This window comes from Zerene cesonia, chromosome 5, assembly GCF_012273895.1.
Source record: "Zerene cesonia ecotype Mississippi chromosome 5, Zerene_cesonia_1.1, whole genome shotgun sequence".
Classification (NCBI taxonomy): Eukaryota; Metazoa; Arthropoda; class Insecta; order Lepidoptera; family Pieridae; genus Zerene; species Zerene cesonia.
Genome location: NC_052106.1, coordinates 5758906 through 5785997, shown reverse-complemented (window position 1 = coordinate 5785997; position 27092 = coordinate 5758906). Strand labels below are relative to the sequence as shown.

The 27092-nt window shown below is 33.7% G+C and overlaps 1 protein-coding gene across 1 annotated transcript in view; it reads right to left on the bottom strand.

The window, feature by feature from the left end:
* The window catches only part of LOC119840193 (protein lozenge-like), a 35093-nt gene extending 14371 nt beyond the window's left edge, over positions 1–20722 (bottom strand). The window contains exons 1-4 of the mRNA XM_038366706.1: positions 19707–20722; positions 13871–14110; positions 7032–7145; positions 3423–3590 (exon numbers count right to left, since the gene is read on the bottom strand). Coding sequence (XP_038222634.1) covers positions 3423–3590; positions 7032–7145; positions 13871–14110; positions 19707–19818 — 634 coding nt within the window. The 5' untranslated portion in view covers positions 19819–20722. The remainder of the gene's footprint in view (positions 1–3422; positions 3591–7031; positions 7146–13870; positions 14111–19706) is intronic.
* Positions 20723–27092: the final 6370 nt, after the last annotated feature.

Here is a 27092-nt window from a genome sequence, read left to right as displayed (position 1 = left end):
TCAACAGTATTTATCAGCACGAGTCAAATCAGTTGTCCGAGACCGCGGCAGGTAAGCTTATGTCGGCTAATCCATACGCGTTATTGCTTCCCACAGTAGCACGGATTGTAACCGCAGCCATTGCCCCTCGATTTCTGCAGCCCCATCGATCTATAGTTTCGTTATCAAATTTTCACACGGACCCTGCACCAAGATTGACTTTATTTGAGTAAGTGAAACCACAAGCCAAAACAATCGACCATCGTTCTGCTCTAATTTACAATACGACGCCCGGTAGAATATTTTTTAGTTGAGCATCGGCTAGGCGGTATTGTAATGTAAAACGTAGAAAATACAATAATGGGATCGCCGTCGGTAGCCAATCTTGGCGCCCGAGGTATTGATCATCGAAATTGATCAATCAAATCGAAAATATTGTACCGGAAATAAGGTGCGATGTAATATTACGTTCATTCAATTCCATTCTTTTCATATATTCTTCGGTCATCATTCTTCATTCATCGTCAACTATGTTTTATAAGAGGTGAAATTCAGAAATGATGATGAATTATTCGCCTATTCAGTCATTAACTTTTTCATAACGAGATGCTATTGGTGAATTAGATATCATGCAAGACCGAACAAAATATTTTTACATGAATCCATCTCAATGTTACAGTGTTATTTAAGAGACAATTATTTATTATAAATCAAATGGAAAGACGTAATTAGACAGTGTGTAAATTTAATGTTTTAAGCCAAATACATATAGACAACTTATAATTACATATTGATTTATATAGATTTCTATGATAAAGAAAAAGAGCAGGATTTTCTATCGCAGTGAACATTTTACTGCCGTAATGACACTGTCGGACGCGGCCTCCGTTTTTTTCTCAACATCGCATTTCAAGTTATTGTTATTATTTCTCCCGTAGACCATCCAGAGGTCGTTGACCTCCACTACCACCAGCATCTCAAGATTTATGAGACTAATAATATTATTATTACGAATTTGTAACGATACAGCTTCATCGGATAGAAACATATACCATACCAGATAATATATCTGATACCATACGTAGTTTCGTAGGAACTTTCGTGTATGTCATTTAATTTTTTAAGAACACAATTTATACTAATTTCTACACCAAGAAAAAAATAGTACGTTTTAAGTGAACTATTTTTTAATTCAAATCATTTTTAAAGTTTCTTCTACGTACAATTTCATTGATGAGTTAAAAAAGAAATAAATAGCAAAATGTTTGTCTTTTAAGATATTTTAATCGGCAAATACAAACAAGCGTATTGAATATTTGACGCTTCCATTAGCTGTATTGTGTATTGTATATCGAAGGATGATTGCCGAGGCAAGGTGTTCTATCATCTGTAATGGGCTTGTTCCGATTGGACCCATGGCATACCCGTTTACACGTATTTGAGTAGGCAATTCTGCTAGCATTGTAAGCTGTATATAGCTTTGTTAATACTGAATGAACAGTTCATGTAAAACAGCTTCAACTATTGTTTTGCGTGTTTATTTGTATTAAAAGAAAATAGTTCTCTTAATAACGAGTCGTTTGATTGTTACAAACCTATTCTTAAAAAGTTATTATAGACGCTTGAATCAATCGATATTCAAACATTGAGAAAAGCCCTTCATACGTAACTAATGAAGAAATTACAGTTATTTAATAGTTCAATACATACTGTACACGTGTCATGTGCATTATTTTCAAGTAAAAATGGTTGCCTGTAAAGTCGGTTTTACGGGCGAAGATTTTACGTGACAACGTCTTTTTCTCGGTAGAATATTTATTGATATGAATATTATTAAATTGCACAATAGGAACAAGGAATTGAATGAAAATAAGAATTGCACAAATTTTAACTATAGAAAATATATTTTGTTTACTAAAAAGACAGAGACAGAGACACAAGCACGCGCCGATTCAATGCGCCTAATTCTCTAGTGCTGCGCGCGCGGCGGACCGATCATAGTTCGGTGACTCATCGTAACGTTACCGGGCGTTACACTTTTTCATGAGTGACTCCGAGCCGCAACCTAATTTAAGACGTTGTCACGTAAAAAATTAATCAGATCAATGGATAATTCTAAATATATCGAAATTTGCATAGCCTAGAAGTGGGACTGCATATATTAAGAGTATTCAGTAATCAGTATGGACTGTATGATAACTATGAGGCAATACATAAGTTGTCATAAGGCGGCTAATGTGCGTCATTAGCCGCGCGCGCATATTGCCGTCCGCGTCGCGCTGATGAAAGTTGCTGGATTCGTAAACGCCCCAAAGCGAGCGTTGCGAGTTTTTAAAGTATAGATAGCGCATTTAAGGAGATATGTTCGTCATGAATTGAATAAGGTAGCTCTCAAAATTTATAGCTAAACTTTTTGACGGCAGTGCTTTATTTGAAAATGCAACGGTGCGACTCTTATTTTTTTTGTACAAAACAATACACATACATTTTGTAGGATTTCTTGTGAGCAATTATAATGTGCTAATTTTCGTATGCTATTTAATTTGAAAATAGTATTTGGTAGAGTAAGTGTGTGATTTGTGAAGGATTTACTTTGATTAATTTAATCATAAATCACAATAGGTAATCCAGAAAATAACTGTTAACGCTAACACTAACCTGTTTCATTATATGTGATACATTTCTTAAAATTAAAAAACAATTCTAACAGTATCTGAGGTCTATGGGCGAGTTTGTAAATAAGATTGTACGTCGTTAGTTCGTGATTGTGAATGGAGTAGTGATAATCAGCGTGAACGTTAATACATTTACTTGGTTAGTTCTACGATCACGTGGAATATCATTTTGGTCCTAATTACGTATATACATGTATGGTAAAAAATGTTTTACTTCTTCTGTTAACATCTTACGATGGTAACAATTTATAACCGTAATATTATGTACCTAGTATATACCGATATATATTTTTTATGTCATTGTAGCCGGTGGGTCACCTGATGGTAAGCGCTATCACCAAACATTTGGAAACGCGTAAGGTCGATTGCAGACTTTACGCTTGTAAATTGGAAAGGGATTAAGAAGGGATTGACGAGAGGAGTAAAGGAAAGGACTGGGAAGGTTAAGGATAAGGATATGGGCCTCCTATTATGTGAATAATCAGCATATGCAGCAACAATGGTATCAACATGGCAATACTTAAAAAATTGTTAATCACGTTTCAGTAAAATTATTAAAATTGAATATGTAACAAACATAAGCATATTATATTAATCAGTAATTATGATTCAAAATGTGTCTATTATAAAATATTTGAACTATAACGATATAATAATTTGCTTGTATGATAAACCTATAGCCAGATCGATATGAATTAAAAAAAACAGTGTTTGTACGCCATTAAAAAAAAAACAACATAATTATCAAAATAAAAATATAACACATACCTTCAGGGGGCAGGTTAGCATTAGTCTTGTACTCTCTTTCCTCGTGCGACAGCGAGCGAAGCCGGGGTGACGACTTGTATTCTATATCCCGGAGTGACATTGACGTCCCGGCTATGAACGGTCTTTGGAATCCTATTGCTCGTATTTGATGCGGTGAGGCGTTTGTACCTGAACCAAGTGTTGGAATTAGTTGCAATTTAGGATGGCTTCTTAGCATATCTGGCTCTATATACAGATTAATGTTCGATAATTCTTTATGGTATTTAATAAAATCAGCTTCTTATTATAGTTTCAGTATGAATTTTGTAGTATTTTTGGTTTTGTCATAAATAAAAAGATATTATTAACGCTTTAAATTAAGATCAAATATACAATTTCACCGTTTTAACGGTGAATGAAAACATCGTGAGGAAACCGGCATGTCCAAGAATCAAAAGTTCGACGACATGTGACATCTACCAACCCGCACTTGGCCAGCGTGGTGGATTATGGCCTGAATCCTCATAGGAGGCCTGTGTCCCAGCAGTGGGAACGTGTATGGGCTGATGATGATGATGATGATGATGATGCAATTTCATGGTTCATTGAAGTCGATGTCATGTATTACTTTCTATTTCCGCTTAAATTCATATTTTGCTTCCTATTAAAAAAATCTAGCTCTGCGTGTCGCAAACTTCCGTGACTAAGGAAGAATCGTTTCCTGCACACAAAATAAATAGGCATGTGTCAATCACCTTATTAGAGGTAACATTTCTTGGTGTCCAGAAATAATAGGGACCAGCCGCCCGCGCTGCCTTACTTTGTTTGTGGAATACCGCCGTAATTATATTGGGTTTCGGAAAAAATATACGCAGATAATTAGTTTATGAGTTTACACAATACGAAATGCATCGATGCCATTATGTTGTGAAATCGACAAACAAATGGGAGTTAATTGTTATTATACGGAGTTTGAGGGATGTGCTGTTGTGGACGAAATATCACATTATCGATATTTTTATGTTATAGCATTGTGATGTAGGAAAATTTATTCATTCGTGAAGTAATAACTTGTTAAAACAATCAATAAGGTTATTATTTATAATAGTTTATTTTATTTTTAGAAGATTATTGCTTATAATATAAGTTATGGCTCATAGAAAATCAAATAATGTCATCAAAGTTAGTCAACTGATCTATCAACTGATTTATTATAAGAATCTTTTTTTATACTATCAGTATCTAACAGTTTTTTTTTTATTTACAAATTGACGATGTCCTTTTATATGTGCAATACATCAACACTTTTATGAAAACGTGTATACATGTTACATATTATATAATGCAACGGTATATTTATCGATATCGATACTCGATAAGCTAACGAGGCGTACAGCCCAACGACAAAGGGTCGTTGCGAAGCGGCTTACACGGGGCACCTACAAATTAAGTCTATTAAGTCAAACTTTTAAGTCCCTTGTGCACGCGATTCCTTTCTTGTCCTCTGGAGTTTGGGGCTTATGATTTAAGTACGCCTTTTGTCCTGTCCACTCTTTGTTTACAGGATATCTGTACTGTAAGCTGGATTTGTTGTTTTGATTAGTCCTGCCACGCGGCACGCTGGTTCATTTTGTCATTAGCTGTATTAGACTGTATTGTTTTAGGGCCTGTTTATTTGTGTATGAAGATTGTGCAAGGTAAAATCCTATTAACGAGCCGTTCTGCGGTCCCACTTTATTTTTTTTTATTTCACCAGTTGAGAGTGAGTGAGGGTTGCTATAAATTCCAACGGTTCTAAGCTAGCTGCTAGCATTTTTTAATTCGATATTAAATGGTTATTAATGATAGTATTAAATATCTATGTCCATGTGTGTATGTTTTGCACGTGTATGTTATATCATTGTGAATTCACGAAAAATATAATAAAAACTGCATAGTAGCGGTTAGTTAATATGCTATAACTAATAAGGAAGATTTGAAGGAAAATTGAACATGATTTTACAGTGCAATAATATAATAGGCATTGTGATTTGCGTTGTACGGAATAATAATATTTGCTGATGATATAGGCTCCTGTTATCTCATCGATGGAAGCCATTCGCGACAAGCACAAAGGTGATACAGCAGTTGCGTACTGTGCGTGAGTCGAACTTATTACTGATATAATTTCGCTATTGTTTGCCGCCGGCTTCACTCCATATGGCGTAACGTTTTCGTCAAACAATTTCGATATTCGTCTTTTGAAGCTTTCGTGTGTCCGGATGTCGGAAGGTACGAATTAACCGACTGTTTTTATAATCGTAATAAAATGTAGAGCCAATTATAATTATATGGGCAGGGTTCCAACACTTGGATGTTCAATGTTATAAGGTATAAGTTTGAATACGATTACTGTAATCGTTGGTTATAAATTACTTAAGGTGAATTTGAACTATTCACTAGATCTGCGTTACCTTCTTAAGATGCATTGATATTATCTTATTTCTCAATAAGATCGTTAGTAAATCGAAATCAACAACGAATATTTAAATTTTTTCGCTACATAAACATATTTAAATTAAGACTATAGAAAAACTTCAACTTTATGCTATTTAACTGCATGTTATTGTAAGTAATCGTGTTGTCATTATACAATTTGTTCTATGAGCAATTACTAATATGATAATTATAAACTACCGCTATATATTATATGATGATATTATATTCATAGCAATAAGCATTTAACTAATAAATTTGTTCATAATTTTCATTACGATCTCACTATAAACAAATCTAGAGAAATAACTACACATTATAACGCTTTGAGATTAGAACTAGAACCTACACAGCCGTTCTTTAGCACGTCAATATCACAAAATTATAAATAGCCCCACTATTTCTACGTCCTATGGTCAGTACCATATCACTGAAGTCCCGTGGGAAGAAAATGTTATCAGCTGAATGATAGCGGTCGCGTCACAAACGTATCGCGTATGAAAATTGTACATTATAATAGAGCTGATATATTTTAATTGTTTACGTCGCTCATGCGGTTTTTATACAGGGCGTCGAATAATAACAAATTGTCCCTCGGCCATTGATGTGTTCAATCAATTTTGTTTAATTTAGTTTTACACACAACGATGAGGTATTGTTTGGATCGGTTTTAATTGACTGATTATTCGTGTCCTTAGTATATTATTTAAGTTCGAGTTCATTATCATCTATCTGATCAGATGTACCGATTAACTCAATAGTATTTTATATCGTGTGAAGATTTGGAAATTAGGCCAAGTATATAAAAATTCAGTAAATTCAAATGGATTATTTATTACTAGCGGTCCGCCCCGGCTTCGCCCGTGGTACATATATCGCCTATAGCCTTCCGCAATAAATGGGCTATCTAACACTGAAAGAATTTTTCAAATCGGACCAGTAGTTCCTAAGATTAGGGCGTTCAGACAAACAAACAAACAAACTCTTCAGCTTTATAATATTAAGTGTGTATCATGATTTTATAACACGATTTATAGCACGTGACAATAAATGAATTATATTACAATGTTAAGACCATATTAGTATATGGATGTATATTATTACTTATGAATTCCTCTTTCAAAACTGCAAAAATAAATAAAAGCATCTACTTACTAGTTTTTGAGCGTGGCTCCCGCGGTCCGTCGACGGTCACCTTGATCGCTTTTTGGTACGTGGCTACTTGAGGCGGCGATGTTGATATTGTGATTGTTAACGAAAAGCTTTTACCTGTAAATAAAGGATTTACTATGAATTGACAATTGAATTTTTTAGTTTTAGAGCATTTAATTTTTTTAAAGAGAAATTAAAAAAAAAAAAAATCGAACCCGCGTCTTTTTGCCAAACCGTAGCAGCGCCTAGCCTCTCGGCCACCTGTAATCCCGCCTTAGCAATCGAATTTCTTCTACTCTTTCGGTTTTATGTAAAGGACACCCCATGCCATACATTAATAATTTTTGGTTAAAATTTACTGCTGAATGTATTCTAGTTTGTAGCACTTCAATATACTTCAACTAACAGCTATTTTTATAAACATCAAAATAAAATCTCACACACTATTTACATAACATATCATTACTCACAAATGCAGCGCACCGCTCATTACCAGTGGTACGTAAAAAACAAAACTCGTGCATCACAAATTATCCCGATTGTGAAATACATTAGAGACTTCGGTCGCGTTAATGTTGAATATTGTTGAATGACGTTTCTGTGCGCAAAATTCCCGTACATAGCAGAGTATGGAAATAAGCGAGCTTTTTGGAACCCGATTTGCGGTCGACAGTAATGAATGCACCGATAAATACGGAATAAAATTACAGTTAAAATGAGTGGATTAACATGTCTAATGCAGATAATTCGTGTGTAGTGCGCACTCGATTTAGTGGCTATAAATGATTGATTTCTCTCGGAATTACTCTGTTTACGAATTCCTCTAAATATTAGGTACATGTTTAACGATTAATACAAAATACTGCTTAAATACACAAAATAAAAAGAATTATCTTGTACTTTCTTTCAAATCAAATTTTGATTAATATTCATCTATATTTTATACATGTTAACCATATGCATATTATCCTTACTAATACATATTATAAATGCGAAAGCGTGTTTGTTTATCTTTCTTATACATCGTAACAGAGCAATTTTATGATATGATTTTTTGGAGATAGTAAGGAGGCTAAAGAGTGACATAGACTACTTTTCCCGCGGCGAAGCAGGCGGTGAGCTAATTTTCTATGATATGGAAAACAAAGCAAATTGTGTCAACGAATCTCAACATAAGCATACTAAGATGAATATATTTGTATAACAGCACGCGGAAAATGAAACAGACAAACACGGTGGGTTTTTACACACACATAATTTCAGCATAATGTTTACTTCCCTAGTTGAAGCGTTAAAGCGTAGGCGGTGCTCATTATAAATACTCGAATATGAAATTTCGTTTGCGGTTCACAGCGATAACGACACTCGCTTCCTGATACGTGATTCGTGTTAAGACTTGTCAATACAGGCGTTGCATTAATGCTAAATTGTCTAATTTTTATACACTCGACATAGTAATTTTTTCGATAGTAGAATAATATTAATAGAGTTTTTGCGTAAACTTTTGTCATTGTTGAATAAAAACTCAGAAGTCACTTGCTTGGTGCTTATAGATCTCTTATTTCCATTGTTTAATGTACTATACATTATAATTTGTATTTTATAATTTACCACATTGAAACTATTAATTTCTCGAGAATGCAAAGAATGGATAAACATTAATAATAATTTAAGAAAAGTATGATATTTGTTATGATTTAATTGGATATGGTAAATGTTTAAAGTCGCTGTCGTGTTGAATACCAAGTTATAAGAGCATTGTGAGTATTGTGAACGTTTTGTATGGCTCCGTGAGATCTCAATATCGGTGTCGCTCTCTCGTCACAAAGCTACATTAGGCGGAACGCAGAGGATACATTTCAATACGGAAACAAATCATCATAAAACATTGGTCGCTAAACTCCAAAGGTGTGTCGTGAATGAGGTGAAATATTGCATTTAAAATCGCCATTAAACTTAATGCATTTCGCATGATCACTCATCAACGGTTTAGGAGCTAACACAATGCAGAGTTGTAAAATAACATTGTATCGAAATAGCTTCGGAGGTGTTGAGATGGGCGCGTGAAATATTCAATTATGACGCGGGCGCAGGTGGGCCGGGGAGGTGAGGTGTACAGGGAACCACCGCCATCTTGATTTACGATCGAGCGTAAATCCTGAGTGACATTTGTGAAGACGACCGACACACGGGCGATTCTTATTTACATCGCTATGACACGTTTTTCAGGAAAATCGTTTGTGGTGAATTTTATATAGCGCGGACGTGGTGCGACTGCCCTTGCATGATCAATGAACGATGCCTCGGTTGACGCATTTTAGGCAAAATACGATCAATAACAACTTTGTCATATTGTTTTGTGGAACCCGTTATGCAAATTACTGTTGCTGCATTTAAATCGTCTGATATGCATTACCCGTGTAATGTACTCGAACATCAATGATAATAATAATGGTATATTACATTCCAAAGTTAAACTCAAGCCTAATGACATTACGAATGATGCAGCTTAAAAAATCGACTATGCAGAGCTTCGAAATAGTTCAACGATCTGGTGTACATTTTTAATCTAAACGCAGGAGAAGAAGCCAGTTGGAGCCAGCTATGGATCTTCTATAGATTCCAACATATTTCAAATTATATGTACATAAGATTTCTTTAATCCTTTTATCCAGATTGTGTACTTTATTCATCGGATATTTTAATTTTAAATTCGTAGGAATAAATGAGGTGTATAAATAAAATCATAAGTACTTAATCATTATCATAAAAATATATAGTATGGTCGTTGTACAAATGAAGATATAAAAGTCGTGATGATGACGGATACACAAAATGATTTGGTCACAGTCTGGTCATTTCGTTTACGTGTCGTTCGCGCTCCTAATTACCTATCGAGAATTACGATTTTATACGAAATGTGAAAGGAGTTTGATAATAATAAAAAAATCGAAGAAAGTTTGATTATTCTTAGTACAGATAGGGTATAAATTATGTAGACACATTGGGAGTGGGATTATAAATACAGAAAATGAAAAGCACTGTTATCACACTTCACATAAATATAAATATGAAAGTTTGCTTGTTTGGATATTTGTCCGTCAGCCATGCTAAAAATACTGAACGAATTTTGATGAAATTTGGTATACATACAGGGTATGAGCTGACTTGGGTGATAGGATACTTTTTTATCATAAAACACGAACTTGGATATGCGGGCGAAGTCGGGAGGAGCGTCTAGTTCTAAATAAATTCCCTCATCTTGTATGATATAGGTACGATAATATTAAATTAATAAAAAAAGCTCGTCGGCTACAACAAGAGGCGATTTTTGCTGTAACTACGTGCGTATTTCTATCAGTAAAATAAACACAATGCTCTTCTGGTCTTAATGGTCTATATCTTGTTTTTAATAAATCCAATTCTAGAAATAAATCTCACAGCTTTTTTCAAGAGTTAAGTAGGACATCTAGTTATAGGTACATGTCATATATACGTATATTCAAAGTCAAGCAGCGTATCATATTTAAATCTGTTATCGATATTACAATATCCTCTGACACAGTTTTATTTTAATCGTTCCAAAACTACGAAGCAGACCCTTCCAGTTGTCAAATACAATCTATATTATTTTCATTAGACTGCACTGTTGTGATGATCGTGTCACAACAGTGGATATTTGCCCACCGAGTACGATGAAAAAACATATTTAAACAAGATTTTATGATTGATTTATGTACACGATGGTTTTTAAAAAAAATGCGTCATATTAGATTGAAAGTTGTAAAAATAAAAAAAAATACAATTTCTAAAAACAACTTTTACAGTATACTGTATTGTAAAGTGTTTTGTACCCACAAAGTTGTGTGTGTGCGTGTGTGTGGGTGTGTGTGTTTTTATACACACTTTTTTATCGTCGTGAAATGTTGATTAGGAAAAAATTATAGTTGATTTCGCGACGACAAAGAGTGCTTTGTACATTTTTTTATTTTGCGAACTAGTTATTTCATGGATAATAAGTTCTACTTGATAATTACAGAAATAGCAATGAAATAATGTGATTGCATAGCAACAGGTTTGTGTAATACAACACCTAATAATTACTTAATTTATAAGAATAATGCCGTCAAGCCTGAACCGTATTAATTACAAGAAACCTGCTAAGTGACGATCGTTGACGAAATCATAATGACAAATTAATTTTGTACGTTGGAAATTTTATGTTAGATAATTATTATTTCTAAGATTTTAGGAATTTTACATTATTGCATATTGTTTTGCTTTATATTTGTGGTTTTGTAGGAATGTGGTAATTACTTAAGTGAAGACGATAAAACGAAAATAAGACAAACTGGAATGCCTCTTTTGATGTATTTTATTATAAAACTATATACTTATCCCTTATAATAATGATAGACACATGTCATCATGCCCAGATACTAAATAGTTACTATTCAGGCTTAAAGTTTTGTTGACAGGTTTTTCTAAAACTGAGCAGTGAGATTTGACTTGGAAAAGTGGCGTATGAATGTTGTGTGTGGATTATAGCCTGTTTTAAATTAGAATCGTTTATTGAGTATATTCTATCAATAACTTCAAAATTTTTAGTAAGTAGCTTAAAAAGATATAGGCCAGATTGGATTTCGAGTTTAAATTATGACTGAACTCAGTGGGCATTTAAATTTAGCCCTCACGATGAAATTTATCCGTTTTCCATCCACATAATGGTAGAGGCACAGCTTATGTACGAATTATATAGTTTCAAGTGTTTCGACACACAAGATTATTTACAGCAATGGTAATAGTTTACAGCTAGCCAGTCATAAGCGTACCTTTCTGAGATTTTACGGCTCTCATGCAAGTACATAGGGGCCAATGATGGCGGCTGGCTGCGTCAGCGCAGTACAATGGAACAGTAAAGTGCGAACGTCGTTTACAGCCTGCGGTTTGGAAATTAAAACACGCCTTGCCTTGATCTGGTGGGGAAAGTGAGATTGCGTTTCTTAGTTTACGTAGATTCCAAGATTCAGTTGATATTCGTGATTTGTATGAAACCTAAATGTACAATTGAACAGTGTTGACTGACGGAAACAAAAAAAAAACTCGTGATAATGTAGTTTCTTAAGGACAAACTTTCATGAGTCGCTAAACTTATGGATATTTGCTTGTAGGTTGTTCTGTCGTACATACTGACTAAAAAAATTAGGCAGATTTTAATTGCAGCTCTTGGTGGTCTTAATTTTTCAAAATCACACAAACCAAAGTTGACGATTCATATTATTCTCACCTATTTATACTTAAGAATCTTAAGGAATATTTTACATAATTCCTCAAGATTTTAAGATTTGCATTGTTGATTTTAATCTTAGTAATAGAATACATGCACACGCGATGGAGGATTTCAGAAGTATTATTTGCGTTTGGTAACAAAAGTTAAACAATTGAATCCAAGATTTAGCTAAATGTACTTAAAGAATAAATTATGATTTCAATACACAATTGTCCAATTTAGATCGGGATTTTAGGCGTCATTAGATTGGGCGTCATAATGGACACGGTCAGGGCACAAAAAGTAAACAACAAGTTCATGGTTAGTAAATGTTGGACAATGACCGCAGTTTTATATGGACATAGTATACTTGATATAAATTTTTGAGAAATGTTTCTAAATGCATTTTCGTATTTGTTTAAAACTAAATAACGTTTTTTGCGAAACGCTTGATCTGGCTAGTAAGCTATGATGGAGCGTGAAACCTAAAATGGCCACTCTTCCTTATTTATTTTGTTTTGTTTAATGTACGCTATGTTTTTATTTGATTTTTATACTTAGCCATTTTTTTTAAGTTGCCTGACAGCCTTCTAAATACAGTGATTAACGCGTGAGCGTAAACCGATGGGTCTTGGGTTCGATTCCCGGTGGGGACAGATGACTGACTGAGAAGGCTGATCACCTACTTGTCCATAAAGAAAATCGGTCTGTGAAACAGATGTATATTATCTGCCCATACCCCACTACGAGACACGGGATTTCACTTTTATAAAAGTAGTAACTTGACTTCTTGTTTCGAAACAATTTTACATTTTAATATTTTATAAATTGCCGTATTATATAAGAATTTGCTCCTCCATTTTCGCACCGAAGCAAACTGCTATCAGGAGGGATTGGAGAGTCCTCTAGCATGCATTATGAAATACGTTCCTGGTCTGAATTCGATGCTCGTATACACGTAAGGTAGTTAGAATTGGATAATAATTGGTTAATCTGGCGCGGACAGCGGTGATTTGCGTCCGCCGTGTTATAACAAGCTTATGGATTTTAATGTCTAACTCTACTTGTAAAGTGCAATTATAACGATTTCATTATGCCGATTGACAAATTAATGAAGCGTAGATGTTAATTGTAATAACTACCCCATTGCATTAGATTTAGAGGGAAATTATATAACTTTTATTGATTATGAGGTGTTGAATTAACACACATTTCAAAGTCTACTTTTGACAAAATAATAATTTTAGACGATTGAATCGAATATATTCTTAAATGGTTTAAACATTTTTTTATTTATACTAATAATGTAGAAAGAAGAAGAAGTAGAAGCTGAAGAGTTTTTTTTCAACGCGCTAATCTCAGGAACTACAGGTTCGAATTGAATAATTATTTATGTGCCGAAAAGTCAATGTGGGTCAAACCGCAGGATACAGCTACTTGATAAAATAATAATGTTATGCTGTTAATTTAACTTTGACGAACATTGATTTCAAACTTTAAACGTATTACTGACATTCAACGTTGTCAAATGACATTGGGTATTCACAGACGCTAAGCTTCACACAAAACATACCTCTCCCGCTCCTCCCGACGAACCTCAAGTCATTGAACTTCGCCACTCTGTTCTTCATCACCGCCGTGTTGTTCCTGAGTTCGGCTGAGCAGTTCTCATCGTTGCCAGCCCTGACGGTGACTTGCGTGCCATCCATGATATCACCCAGGGCTACCACCTTGAAGCCGCCCGGGAGCGTCTTGTTCGAGCGCCAGTGCTGCGGTAGCATGGAACACATGTAGTCTGGACTGCCCGTGCGAACTGGGGATAAGAGACGAAATCAGTTTGTATCTTGTGAAGCCCACGCCAACTGGTCGGAACGTGGCTATAAGTAAGTGGCTTACTCCAGTCTATTATTTTAAATAATAGCACATGCCCATTTTTACTGTTATATACTGGTTAACCCAGAAAACCATTGCAAAACGTTGTGCTGCTTTATCCTAAAGACTCAAGGGAATAAACATATTCGATGAATATGACATCAAAATATTTAGATTATATTTTCATTCAAAGTGGGTAAAAGTTAAACAGTGAATAAAAGTGTGAACTGAATTATTTAACAATCAAGAAATATATAAAACGATGTTCCATCAAAAGGCAATAATAGAAAGTATAAGCTATTTGGCAATTAAAACTGTGCCACAATGATTTTATTAACTTCATATAAGATACCTGTATAATAGAAACAGGTTTTAATTGTTTTTAATTTGTGCATGTATCTTCAATTGCATTAGGATAACTTGAAAAAATATTTATAAACTTACGTACACCGGTATAGCCGGGGCGAGCAGACTAGCTAGCTATCAATACATTAAAAAAAAATCGACACATAGTATATTACTTTAGATAACTGTGACCATTTATTGATAGCTTTTGCCAGTGGTTTCACACACTTTAAATTCTGAGTAAATCCCTCATTTTTTCTATCTTTTAATATATAAAATTCTCGTGTCACAGTTTTCGTTGCCATACTCCTCCGAAACGGCTTGACCGATTCCTCTGAAATTTGGTAAACATATTGGGTAGGTCTGAGAATCGGCCAACATCTATTTTTTATCCCGATATTCCTACGGGATACGGACTTACGCGGGTGAAACCGCGGGGCGCAGCTAGTGTTATTATACAGATAAACCTTCCTCTTGAATCACTCTATCTATTTAAAAAAAGCGCCATCACAATCTGCGTAATTTTAAAGATCTAAGCATACAGACGGCGGAAAGCGACTTTGTTTTATACTACGTAATGATTAATAATATGCAGCGACCCGATACAAGACTTATTTTTGACGACAAACGGAAAATAATAGATCTTTGTAAATTATACTATTACTGTGCAAATTATATGTATTTAGGTTAGATTGTTAACCAATAAATTACTAGTTCTATTCACATTGATTTATAACAGATTAAGGCGTAATAGAAACCGATATTTACCATTGCACGCATGGACTACAATTAATTGGAACATAGAGATTCAACGAGGAAAAACAGTATATTATATTGGGGACATTGTAAATACACTATTTAATTACGTGTATTGTATTGATATGATATCTGCCCTATACCGTTTACATAGCTTATGATAATATGCCAAGTTTATTGTGACACTCGAATAATAGCGTAGGAAGATTTTGTTGAAGTTGAAGGTCAAACTCTTTTAATAGCCTTCTTTCATTCAATATTTAAAGAGTGAAATATTTGTATTTCCTCACTTAGATGAGAAAAAGCAAAGGTAACAATAAACGTTACGAATATGCGCTCTCATAATCAAAACTCAAAATAAAATTCTACGAGATTTAAAATTGCGGTGTTACAGTTTAGCGTCGAAGTGTCTATGAAAATCACCACGTAACGGAATGGGGAGTAAAAAAGCATTAATAGTGTAACTGTGGTTTCTCTATTTACGGAAGCTGATATATACAAATTATAGCCGCAAGTTGCGGGTTCGGAGTGCGGTTGATAAAGGTCGGGATGAGTTCAGCTTCGGCTCCTGCGATTAGATGAGAAAGCCTGCTGTAAAGTTGTCTGAGGTTATGGTTGACATGCCTTACCCCTGTAATTTACTGGGAAACTGCATGAAAAAATAGCTAGTTAGTGGCACGCGCCTGCAGGCATAAACATTTCTTATTTTGGGTCCTTTCTACATTGAAAAGTTATTACTGAATAAATAGTGAAAAATAAGCAAACTCAAAATCAGCGACGATATTTATGAGAAATTTAAATAAAACCCAACCCTCTTGTCTATTGCTTAGATTGACTGGGTTGCGTTCTTTATTCAATCTGAATAAGGCATTTTTATCTCTTATTGATTTAATTAGTACAGATACTATCAAAAATTATATTTACGTAAGGTATTTTTAACAAAAGAAAATATTCTTTTAAATAAGAAATTATTAAGCTTCCCTGGAAAGTATTAGGTGCTTAAAGCAATAATTCTAAATGACAAACGTATTTTCTTTCATTTAAAGCATGATATTTTTGCAGTAAGCATGGTATTACATTACTGATAATCCACCGTATAATACTGCGTGACCACCCTTCGGTAGAATCTTTTATTACGTAATGTTATACCGACTCGGGAACCGACTTAGCACTGCGTTAAGTGACTAGGTGTCAAATTATATGTACCTAGATATGGCGTGAGATTGCATGAAAATTGTGTTTTCTATCTTGTGACAGGGATGGGTGATGAGATGGCCTACAGTAAGATAATCATAATTGATTGACCGGTGATCAATAATGGTCGAAAGGAATCGAAAAGTCATTATCTGTAATGTCTTTTCGCTTTGACGTTTGTCTTATTCTATTTTCCTTCATTGGTGATCATTTCAATCGTCACCATCAACATCATTTTCAGAAATCACACTGCATGTTGATAATGAGAATTGCTATTAGCTTCAGTAAGCTAGAAAAGGCTCTAGTTTTGAACAAGCTGACCCCATTAGATAGCATGGAACGACCTCATTTCCCTAAGTGCACCTCAGCCGCCGGCTTCACTCGCAGTTCCGCTAATTGTTATAGGTTTTGTTGACAAGCCTACAGACTAGTCCGCATTCAGGCTCTCGCATACAAAATGAGACGTGGTGGTAGCGGCGTTTCAAAATTTGTTCTGCAATACACATTGCATTGCGACTTGTATGCGATTTCATTGGAAAACGATAGGGTTATATAAAAATTATTTCAAATCAAATACTCGTAGGACTCAAGTAATAATAAACTGTTAAATTAACGTATCCAACTTAGAATTTCATTAATTGTGTAAAATAATGAAACTTGATGATCTTTAAGGTTATTTTGTGTAATTATCTTGTTGATACCGAAAACATAAGACATTCATTAAAATAGCGTTGATGTCTTTTACTCGAAAGTGAAAATTTTGTTCTATAAAAAGTCAGTAATCTTTAAATGTCGGTAAACACTTTAGAGATTTAAAAATAAATACTTGATGTAATTAAGATTAAATTACTTGCTTTAGCCTAGATTAAGACTTGGTGTATTTGTTACATTAAACAACAAAATATAAAAGCTTACTTAATTTATATGTAATCATTCGTAATAAAAGTAATAGAAATAGTAATACAATTATATAATTTCTTTGTAAATCCTTATTATTAGGAGCGAAAAAACTAAGGTCCGGGTTTGTGTTTTAAACTTGTTTACATCCGGCTTTTTACATATTATTTATTAATCCACACGAAGTATTCAATTAAAATAGAGTTTAATAGCATAATTTATTAAAATATTATTTATTAAATATTGAAATATAATTGACAAGATCTACGTTCGTAAACTGTTTTTTATAAGGTAGAGCCATATAACTTTTTAATCGAAGAGTGGAAATTGTTGGTTTACATTATGTATATCGTTAGAACTTTTTGTGAAAATAATTGGCACAATATAGTATATTAAAAAGAATCACAATAATTCGATCACGAGGCGGGATTCGAACCTGCGTCATTCGCCGTACCGTGGCATCGCTTGACCTCTAGATCATCGTGATCGCGCCGCAGCAATCGAATTTCATCAATTTAACTGTTTCAGTTTTATATGCCTAAAATTTAAATGACAATTTATTAAGCATGTGAATGCTATAAAACGAAATTTTTAATTTTTCCCAATTTTATTCGTGTATAAGTTTAATGTATTAGAAAAATAAATCACACATAATCGTAGGTATACATTTCAGTTCATTCCAAATCATTTATTTATTGCTTGAACACGTACAGTAGATGTAATTTTATAATACTAATATTTTAAAATTGTAAAATGTTAAAATTTTAGTATTATATTGCTACCATATTGATTACCATATTAATTTTTTTACATTTATTAACTTTTCAAAGTGTTATTTACAATAATGTTTGTATTGAGAAATTTCAATTTTATAAAATACTAGCTGACCTGGAAACGCTGTTCTGCTTGAGTCTTTTATTTCAAGATTCATTTAGGGGTATGAAAAATAGATGTTGGTTGAATCTCAGACCCATCCGATATACACAGGAAATTTCATGAGAATCGGTCCAGTCCTTTCGGAGGAGTATGGTGACCTAATACTGGGACACGAGAATTTTATATATATAGAGATTTATTTCACAGTTCACGATTAATTTGATGTCATGCATTCGGCATTTAAGAAAAGACGATTTTTAGGAATGACGATTAATAGCTTTTGATATAGATTATGGTTTGTCATAACGTTAAATAATTATTTAATATAAATTTAATATTTATTAATTATATAATTGTAACAAACAACACAAACTCAATTTTTAAACTTCAACAATGAAGTATTGCATTCAATGATAAGTATATTGCAATTAGTTAATAGTATTTTTATGGTATTATAATGAAAGCTTAATTGTTACAAATTCGTATGGACATATTATAAACTTCAGTTAATTTAAAATAACAAGCCTCAATATTTTAAAGAGAATATCACATGTTACAGAAATGTTTGAATGTAAGAGAATTTTGGTAAATGTAGAGGTGAAACGCTGTCTATGAGCTATCCAGCTTTACCAAGCTTAAGAACAGATACTCTATCGTATAATAAACAGTAAAACAGGTATAAAGATAAAAAAAACAGTGCATTTTACGTAAATTAATGAGAAGTAGCCAGATATTCTATTTATTATATTTTTCCAAGTAATACGCTCTCCTTGGAATATTTGACGTAAACTTGCCTTCCGCGGGCAGTTCCGTCTGCGTGATTAATGGAAAATCAAATGGGAATGAGATATTTCATATCGATACACACAGAAATCATACAATAAAATCGCTTCATTACGACTTAAAATAAAGTTAAATAAACAAGCATATAAACAAACAAACAAACTCTTTCGTATTTATAATATGTATTAGTAAGGATGTGTTAGAACTTATGAGCATTATAATAATATTAAAAGGTCTATTTATCAACGGTTGTCAATATTGTTTATTTTTTGTATAATTGTTAATTTAATAGTCAATTTTTTTCTGTGTTACTTCATTCAGCAAACACTAATGGAGTGTTGTAGATTACGAAAACGGAAAATACCCATGGGTTTGCGGGTTTTTAGTCTTTTTATCTACTATTAAAAAATTTTGGGTACTTATAAGTCTGGTTTTTATCTAGTGTTTAGCAGGTTTACTGTATAAAGTGTATAAAATTAAAAAAAAAACCATAATTATACATTTTTACCATTTTTTTATCATAGGATAAGCATGGGTTGTTTTAACATCGAGTGAATTATCCAGTACGAATGCTTGTTTCACTAATTTATGTTAATATGTTGATAAACGTTTTGAATTTGCTTATTTTAATCCCTCGGATCGATGAACAAAATTCATGACTACAATCCTTAATGGCAGTTCCTTACCAAGATCAGGATGCTCTCCGAGTGTCTCTTCGATGATGGACTGCAACCACCACGGCTCCATGTCTGGCATCTCTCGCCGCCGACGGCCTCTGGACTCGTACGGTAAGTGCATCTTACACCCACATTCCTTACACTCTCGAAGTATCTGGTGCTTGTTACTACCAACGTATCGTGAACGTCACTATGTTCTCTTCTTATATACTCTCTGATTGATTTTTTCAAAGATTATCATATAGTTTTGGTAGTGATAAAGTTTGGTAGTAAATGTATAATCGTATGAAATTATAACTTGTATAACATGACAGGTGCATGCGCTGGTACACTTGCTACATTAAGTATTCAGTTGCGCAGTGCAAATGCACCTTAATGTCGGTTTTTACCACTTTCTTCGTTTGTCCTTTAACCTGGTGACTAATTTATTGTTTGAAACATAAAAACATGTCTCATTTATTCACGTTTGGCTTTGATCCAACAATTTTTCCTCTTTATTGTTCGTCGGCACTTCTGCTTATTTGACAAACTTGAATCACAATATTCGAGAGATCATTTAGTTACTAATTACGAGGACGTCAAAAATTTTTGTTCATTAATTTATCACAAATTGATAAGTTAAACAGCACAGTTTATTTACATAAATGTTTCCTTAATTTAACATTTACTGGATGATATTAAACCGAACCTTGAGTACTTCTCTTTCAACTTAACTTTCGTCATTTTATAATGAGTCACGAACTTAACTTTTGGGTTAAATAACTTTAATCATTAAAGTTCCAAGAAACGGATCTCAGACACGTGTTTTCGCGCTCTGTCAATATCAGCTGATTGCTTTAATTATTCAAGATATTTCCCCGCGCGTTGCGTCAGCGCCGGTTTCCTAATAGAGCCTTATATTTTTTGCAAATAGATTGTAGCGTATAGTCCCACAACGCGTAGGTCACAGGTATTTACCGCGTCCGCGACGATGAGTCAGGCGCGACGCGGAGGCTGCTCGCGTGTTTACAAGCCGCGCGACTCTATACTACTGACTCGCCGCCATTCTGTCACTCGTTGCCTCCATTCTCTGCGGTCAATCTGCGGTCTGGCCACGCTTCATTTGCCGGCAAAATGTGTAGCGCTAGCCTCTCACTCGGTCCTACTACGGAGTAAATACGTGCAAGCAGGACGCGTTAAAGTTTTATGCCATTAAATATTTTTGTTTAGTTCCATTGTTGAAGGGAAATATAATGAGCTTTTTCATTTTGATATGCTATCACGATTTAAGCTTCTCTGCTCCGCTAGGCGCAATCATCTGCGAGAGGGACGTCTATATTAGCTACTTTTTCTTCCAGAAAGTTTTAATCATTGGTGTGGTGGTGAACTTCTGAATATTTTTCGTCAATACCTTATTGAGCAAGCCTCGAATACCGCATTATTAATTGCTATAAAGATATTAACCGCATTCATGGTTAATGGTTTTTTAAATTAGCAAAAACAAGAGCTAATGGTACGATTGATAAGGCATAATTAACACGATATTAAGGAAATACTGAGTGGGCTAAATGAAGTAATACTATAAATATCATGGAATATAATTGTCGATTACATAATTAACCTGTAATTGTGAGTTATTTGTGATATTTGTTTCGTTCGTGGTTTGGAAGAGAGATAAAGATGATAGTTAAATTCTTGTGTAGTCTCAAGAAGAGTAGGCGTGTGCTTAACTGGGCGTGTCGCTCCGCCTCCGTAAGACACCGCGCGGGAAAAATGCTACAATCGACTTGTTGCGTCTCCGTTTCCATGGCACGTGTTTGGCAACAGTTTTCATACTTACTCGATGTGATAGATATAGAAATCATTTGAAAACCATTCTGTACATAAATAATGAGCTATATATTCAAATAACAAGAGTATATGTTCGAGTTGAAAGATTGCTTTTACAAGTAATTTGATTTATAATAGATACTACCAATATTTATAATGTCGCTTAGCTTTAGCTTTACTAAGTAATCCACCCAGCTACACTTGTTTAACTTTTTTGAATTCACCCACCTCAGAACATTTATAGAATTAACCAAAATATTATAAAATAAAAATGAGGGTAGTATCTACAAAGAGGTAGGAATAAGAAAGAAGAAAGAAAATATGTTTAATCACAAAATAGCAACAAGATCATTTACTTACAACTAATTAATTTTTAATACGATAAGATATTAAATTAATAAAAAGTTCTTCGAGAACGGGGGTGCGGATGTTAATGTTGGTGATTAGGTGAACTACTCACCATTTGTGTATCCGAATTGGGGTTGAAACGCCGGTTAATTATCAGTAGTTCCCTTAGCTTGCTCGGTGCGAATGAAGCAGCAATTGCAGCATGAACAATGGCATTTTAAACATAAACACGTAATAAATAAATAATTGACAATTAAAATTTAAATTAAATACACAATTAGAGAGCTATATTTAATTAATATATCTAGTATATAATATGGGTACTACTATTACTTATATTACAAACATAATAATAAAATATATAAGAATATATAAAGAAGTAATAAGAATTACGATTATTGAAATTCCTATAAATTTGAAATCGATGTAAGTATGTATTCTTTATACAACCTATAATATACATTGATTCTTAGGTATTTAATTGAAAATATACTTACAACTATTATTCAGGTATTACCAGCAAATAGATCTATAGAAACAGCGGTATCGTAGCAATCAGAAAGCTATAAAAGTAAATGAGTTTACCTTAAAGTTTATTCGATAATAGATGAGAGAGCTGGAGACTGGAGCCGGAGGCCAAGTCAGCAATCCAATTGTAGATGCGTAAGGTCGATTGCAGACCTTGTCTCTCTCTCTCTCTCTCCAAATGTTCATGGGCGGTGGTAGCGCTTACCATCAGGCGATCCACCAGCTCCATTGCCGACGATGACATAAAAAAACGATCAAATTGCATTTCATTTACTTACCATAACGTACCTATTTAGTAATATGTGCTTACTTACGTACTCAGCGCAATCGGTTTTTATAACAAAGAATATAACGTATGCCCAAGCTCACCTACATTTTCAACTGCGATACTAGAACTCCGAATAGTTTTTTTGTTTATAAAATATGTTAATTTTATTCAAACAACCACTATTCCACCCTGATTCTAATGTACATCATAACAAATCATCGAACCACCAATCCACAAATAAGTTTGTATTTTATCAAGCAGTGGACCAAATTAAAAAATTAGTGATAGGCCGCACACACAGATTTTAAAATTTTACCTTTCTAAACCTAAAAACCAAAAACCCAAAAACCCTATGGCTTTGTAGGTATTTCAAGGTCAATAGTTTGGTCAATACGTTACGTACCTTCTGGTATGTCAAGTTCCGAAATAATTTAGCAACACTAAAATAATAATAATAATAAAAAATAGCAAAACTAGATAAATTATATACATGTAATTGCAATCTTAGAAAGTAACATTTTAGGAAGAGTGAGCCATCAGCCCCCACTTTCATTTATTTTTTACTAGCTTTTTGCCCGCGGCTTCGCCCGCGTAGAATTCGCTTATATCGCGCGACATGCTAAGGAGTATTTTCTTCGCATTAAAAAGTATGGTTTGTTCTTTCCCACGTTTAGCTCCATCTTCATACCAAGTTTCATCAAAATCGGTTTGACGATCGAACTTTCATACAAACTTTCATCCCCTCTTTAAACCCTTTCTACCCTTTTTTCGCGATAAAAAGTATCCTATGTCCTTTCCCAAGTTCAGTTCTATCTTCATACCAAATTTTATCAAAATCGATTCAGTGGTTTAGGCGTGAAAGCGTAACAGACAGACAGACAGACAGAGTTACTTTCGCATTTATAATATTAGTAGGGAAGTAGGGAAGTAGGGATAAATGTGATTAATAATTATTCCTTGTAACATTTTGTAAATCGAAATGTAGATTATATCAATAAATGTTTGATGTTTCATAAAAATGGAATAAGAGATTTTTTTCAATAATTTATATTTTATACTGCTGAGATACATTCCTTAATTATAATAACGCTTATTTTAAAACGAGTATCTATATGCGAAAGTTTTATAAAGGTGCTTACCTGTAAAGTTTCCTTAAATTTTATTCCCCTTTAAACTTCCAAAATAAAATGAGCAAGAATAATAAGAAACTGATTTACTTTTTCAATTTCACTGACAGATATACATACTGTAATTTATTATTAAACAAAAAAGGCGGGAAGAAATTGTGCATAGGTTCATATAATTTGAGGTAGATATGTGCCTATTTTAAGATCAAATTAACCTACATTCTGCAAACTCCTTTTTTTCAAATTTCGTATAAGAGAAATAACAATTGCGCGGTAAGCTCATTTTTTTTTTATTGGACATGTCCACTGATTACTCCTTGTTCAACAAGCCAGTTATAAATACATAAATCTAGACCACTGACTAAATTATATTATACAGTACTGTGTATAGTGTATTGTATGTATAGTGTATTTGAAATTAATCACAAATGCCATATTGTACTACTTTAATAGTGTTTTTATTCAAGCATTTTGATTTAAAAATTCAATTAAATTGAGTTAGCGACATCTGTGGTCAATATTTACAACAACTAGTTTAGTTACAGCGCCATCTATAGGAAATGATTATATTTTAAATAATGCCACAAGAAAATGTTTGTACAGCTTTGCGTTAGTTTGAATTAGTTTGAATTAGCAAGGTGAATCTCTAGATGGCACTGTTTTAAATATCTTCTTTCGTAAGTAGCAGAATTTAATATAAGAAAATGGATGATACAGAAGTTGGAGCAGATTTTAATATTGGAAGTAGTAGATAATAATCATGTAATTTATTGTAATATTATGATACATGTAATTTTTATGATAAAGTGGTAAAAGAATATAACTCTACAGAGATTAAATTAATTATTATGATGATCCTGCTGTCTTATTGGCCATTATTAAAATAAACCTATAAGTTGCTAGCAGTAGGTATACGAGTCTAAAATACGTACTATGAGAGCATTATGATATTACGTTCTTATACATTTTAGAAATATTGTTAGCATGTTTTTTCTTTTCCACACGAAATAATAGTAATAGCAATTTGGAAACTTACCCAAAACATTTTATAGGATTATGTTCATTGCAAAAGCAGTGGTGGCTCAGTGGTGAGAACCTCGGACTTCAAAATCGATAAGTCGAGTTTCGAGACCGGGGCGAGCGTGCAGGAAATAAATTGATTTTTCAATTTATCTGCACATGTGGATAACTTCACCACTGCTTAAAAGGGTGAAGGAAAACATGAGGAAACCGGCATGTCCGAGAATTCAAACTTCGACGACATGTGACATCTGCCAACTTTATAGCTCAATTGTACATAGTTTTTGTGTATTATCTTTCTTTTTTTGTGTCCGATCGGCTGACCGAGCTGGGTCACGTCATGGTAAGTGAACCACCCGTGAATAATGATTGCTGAGGTAGGGCAAATGTATTGCTTGTTTTAAGGCTAAGATTGACAACGGAAGCACAGACGGTAAAGACTAAGAAGAGTGAAGACTAGGAAGGATGAGGTCATTCTTATAAATAAGTAGTATACCTACGTGGTTATAGACCAGTGCTTGATTTTTTACTTTACTAGCTTTTCGCCCGGCTTCGTTTGTAATACGTTTCTTTGGGTGATATAATTTTTAAAACTGCTAAAAAATTAATGTATCTATAGTGTAGACTTCAAATATTCGAAATCAAAACAGACGAAATGTACGTTTCTATAAGTAACACATAAAAGCGAAAGGTAGTTTAAGTTTTGACTTACTCAGATAAATATTATTTCACAGGGCAATAAAGTTGTAAATTTCGTAACGCCCAGAAAGGGCGATATCGAACAAGTTTAAAAAACAAACATTACAACAATGAATCAAGATTTACAATAATGTAACATCTTGTTCAATGGAATTCTGGTGAATAAAAGATTTCGTGAAAGTAAATATTTGGATACGGGGTTCAAAATATTTTTAAGCGCGATTCTATGCGAGCGCGGTCACGCCCTCTCGCGGGCACAATAACAAGGTTGGTCGTTCTGCAAATTGTTCCTTCCACGCCATAAACTTTTCTAAAAATTAAACAAGAATATATGAAAAACTATTAATCTTGTATCAGTGAATGAAAGACAGATGTTCGCGGAATGGAATTGTGGGTGAGGTTTTAATATTTTATGGTTTTCATTCAACAGTATTTTTAGCTTTCGATTCACGAGACATTCGTTTTTTCTTTCTTTTTAACTATATAACGATTTTGATTTTATATTTTCTATAGTGAACATTATAAAGTGCAATAGAATCATACAGAGGCCACAAAAAGATCCGGCATCTCCCAATTATACAACAAACCGTTAGGAAAAAATCTAACATTTGGGAACTAGGTAAGCACTTACATACATATTTCTTATTGTTGATCGACCAACGTACTAATCACATTTATGGAAGTATTTTGTTTTATAGAAAAGATATGTTTCTCAAACGAGACAAATACCAGATTGTATACCAGCTTATATTACTAAGACTATCGAACTCTTCAACTAGATTAGACGTTACACATTATCGATAATCATTGTTCGGTTTCTATCAGCATTCACCATTTATTATCTATCTGAATGGCTTGTCGCATCGCGCCCAAACAAAGCACCCTGAGGTTCCTCGACCATTTTAACTTGACCCACGCATTTGCATTGGCCAATTCTTCGATACTTCCATAATCGTATGTAGGGAGGGGCGCGGTAGTTTTCTGTTGACTGGTGAACGCGTTATAATACGTTTAATGGCCTGTAATGAATGGCATAACATCCATAAAGCGACAATGGCCACTCGAACATGCCTATTTATAAAAATGCTTGATTTATAGAACCTCGCGAAAACATTTCTTTCGCACGTGTTTTCAAAGCAACGCCTCCTGTTGAGGCTGTAGTATAAATGTGCTGATACGATAAATCAATATCTCAGAAATATATCTTGGTTTGATGGTCCCAATTTCCCAGGATTATGTATGAGCTGAACACAATTCCTGTCCACAATCTTAATTTCTTTACGTTACAAAATAATAGTCTGGGTTCGGTGGTTCGGTATAGTGACTATATCAAAATCTAACACTGTCTTTACATTTTTATCATTTGATTAAAAACCCACCGTTTATGGAATCACGTCTTTTTTCACGTTCTGATAAGTACTATTTTATTGCTTAATTGTGGAAAAGGAGTTCCAAATTTATTAGATACGTCATAACAAAATATTGAACTTTTTAGGTGTCTACAATTTTAGGGAGAATAATAAATAAAAATAGTTTTAAAAAACTAAAAAACACGCTTTTCAAGCACATCAAACTAAAAACTATAAAATAATTTTT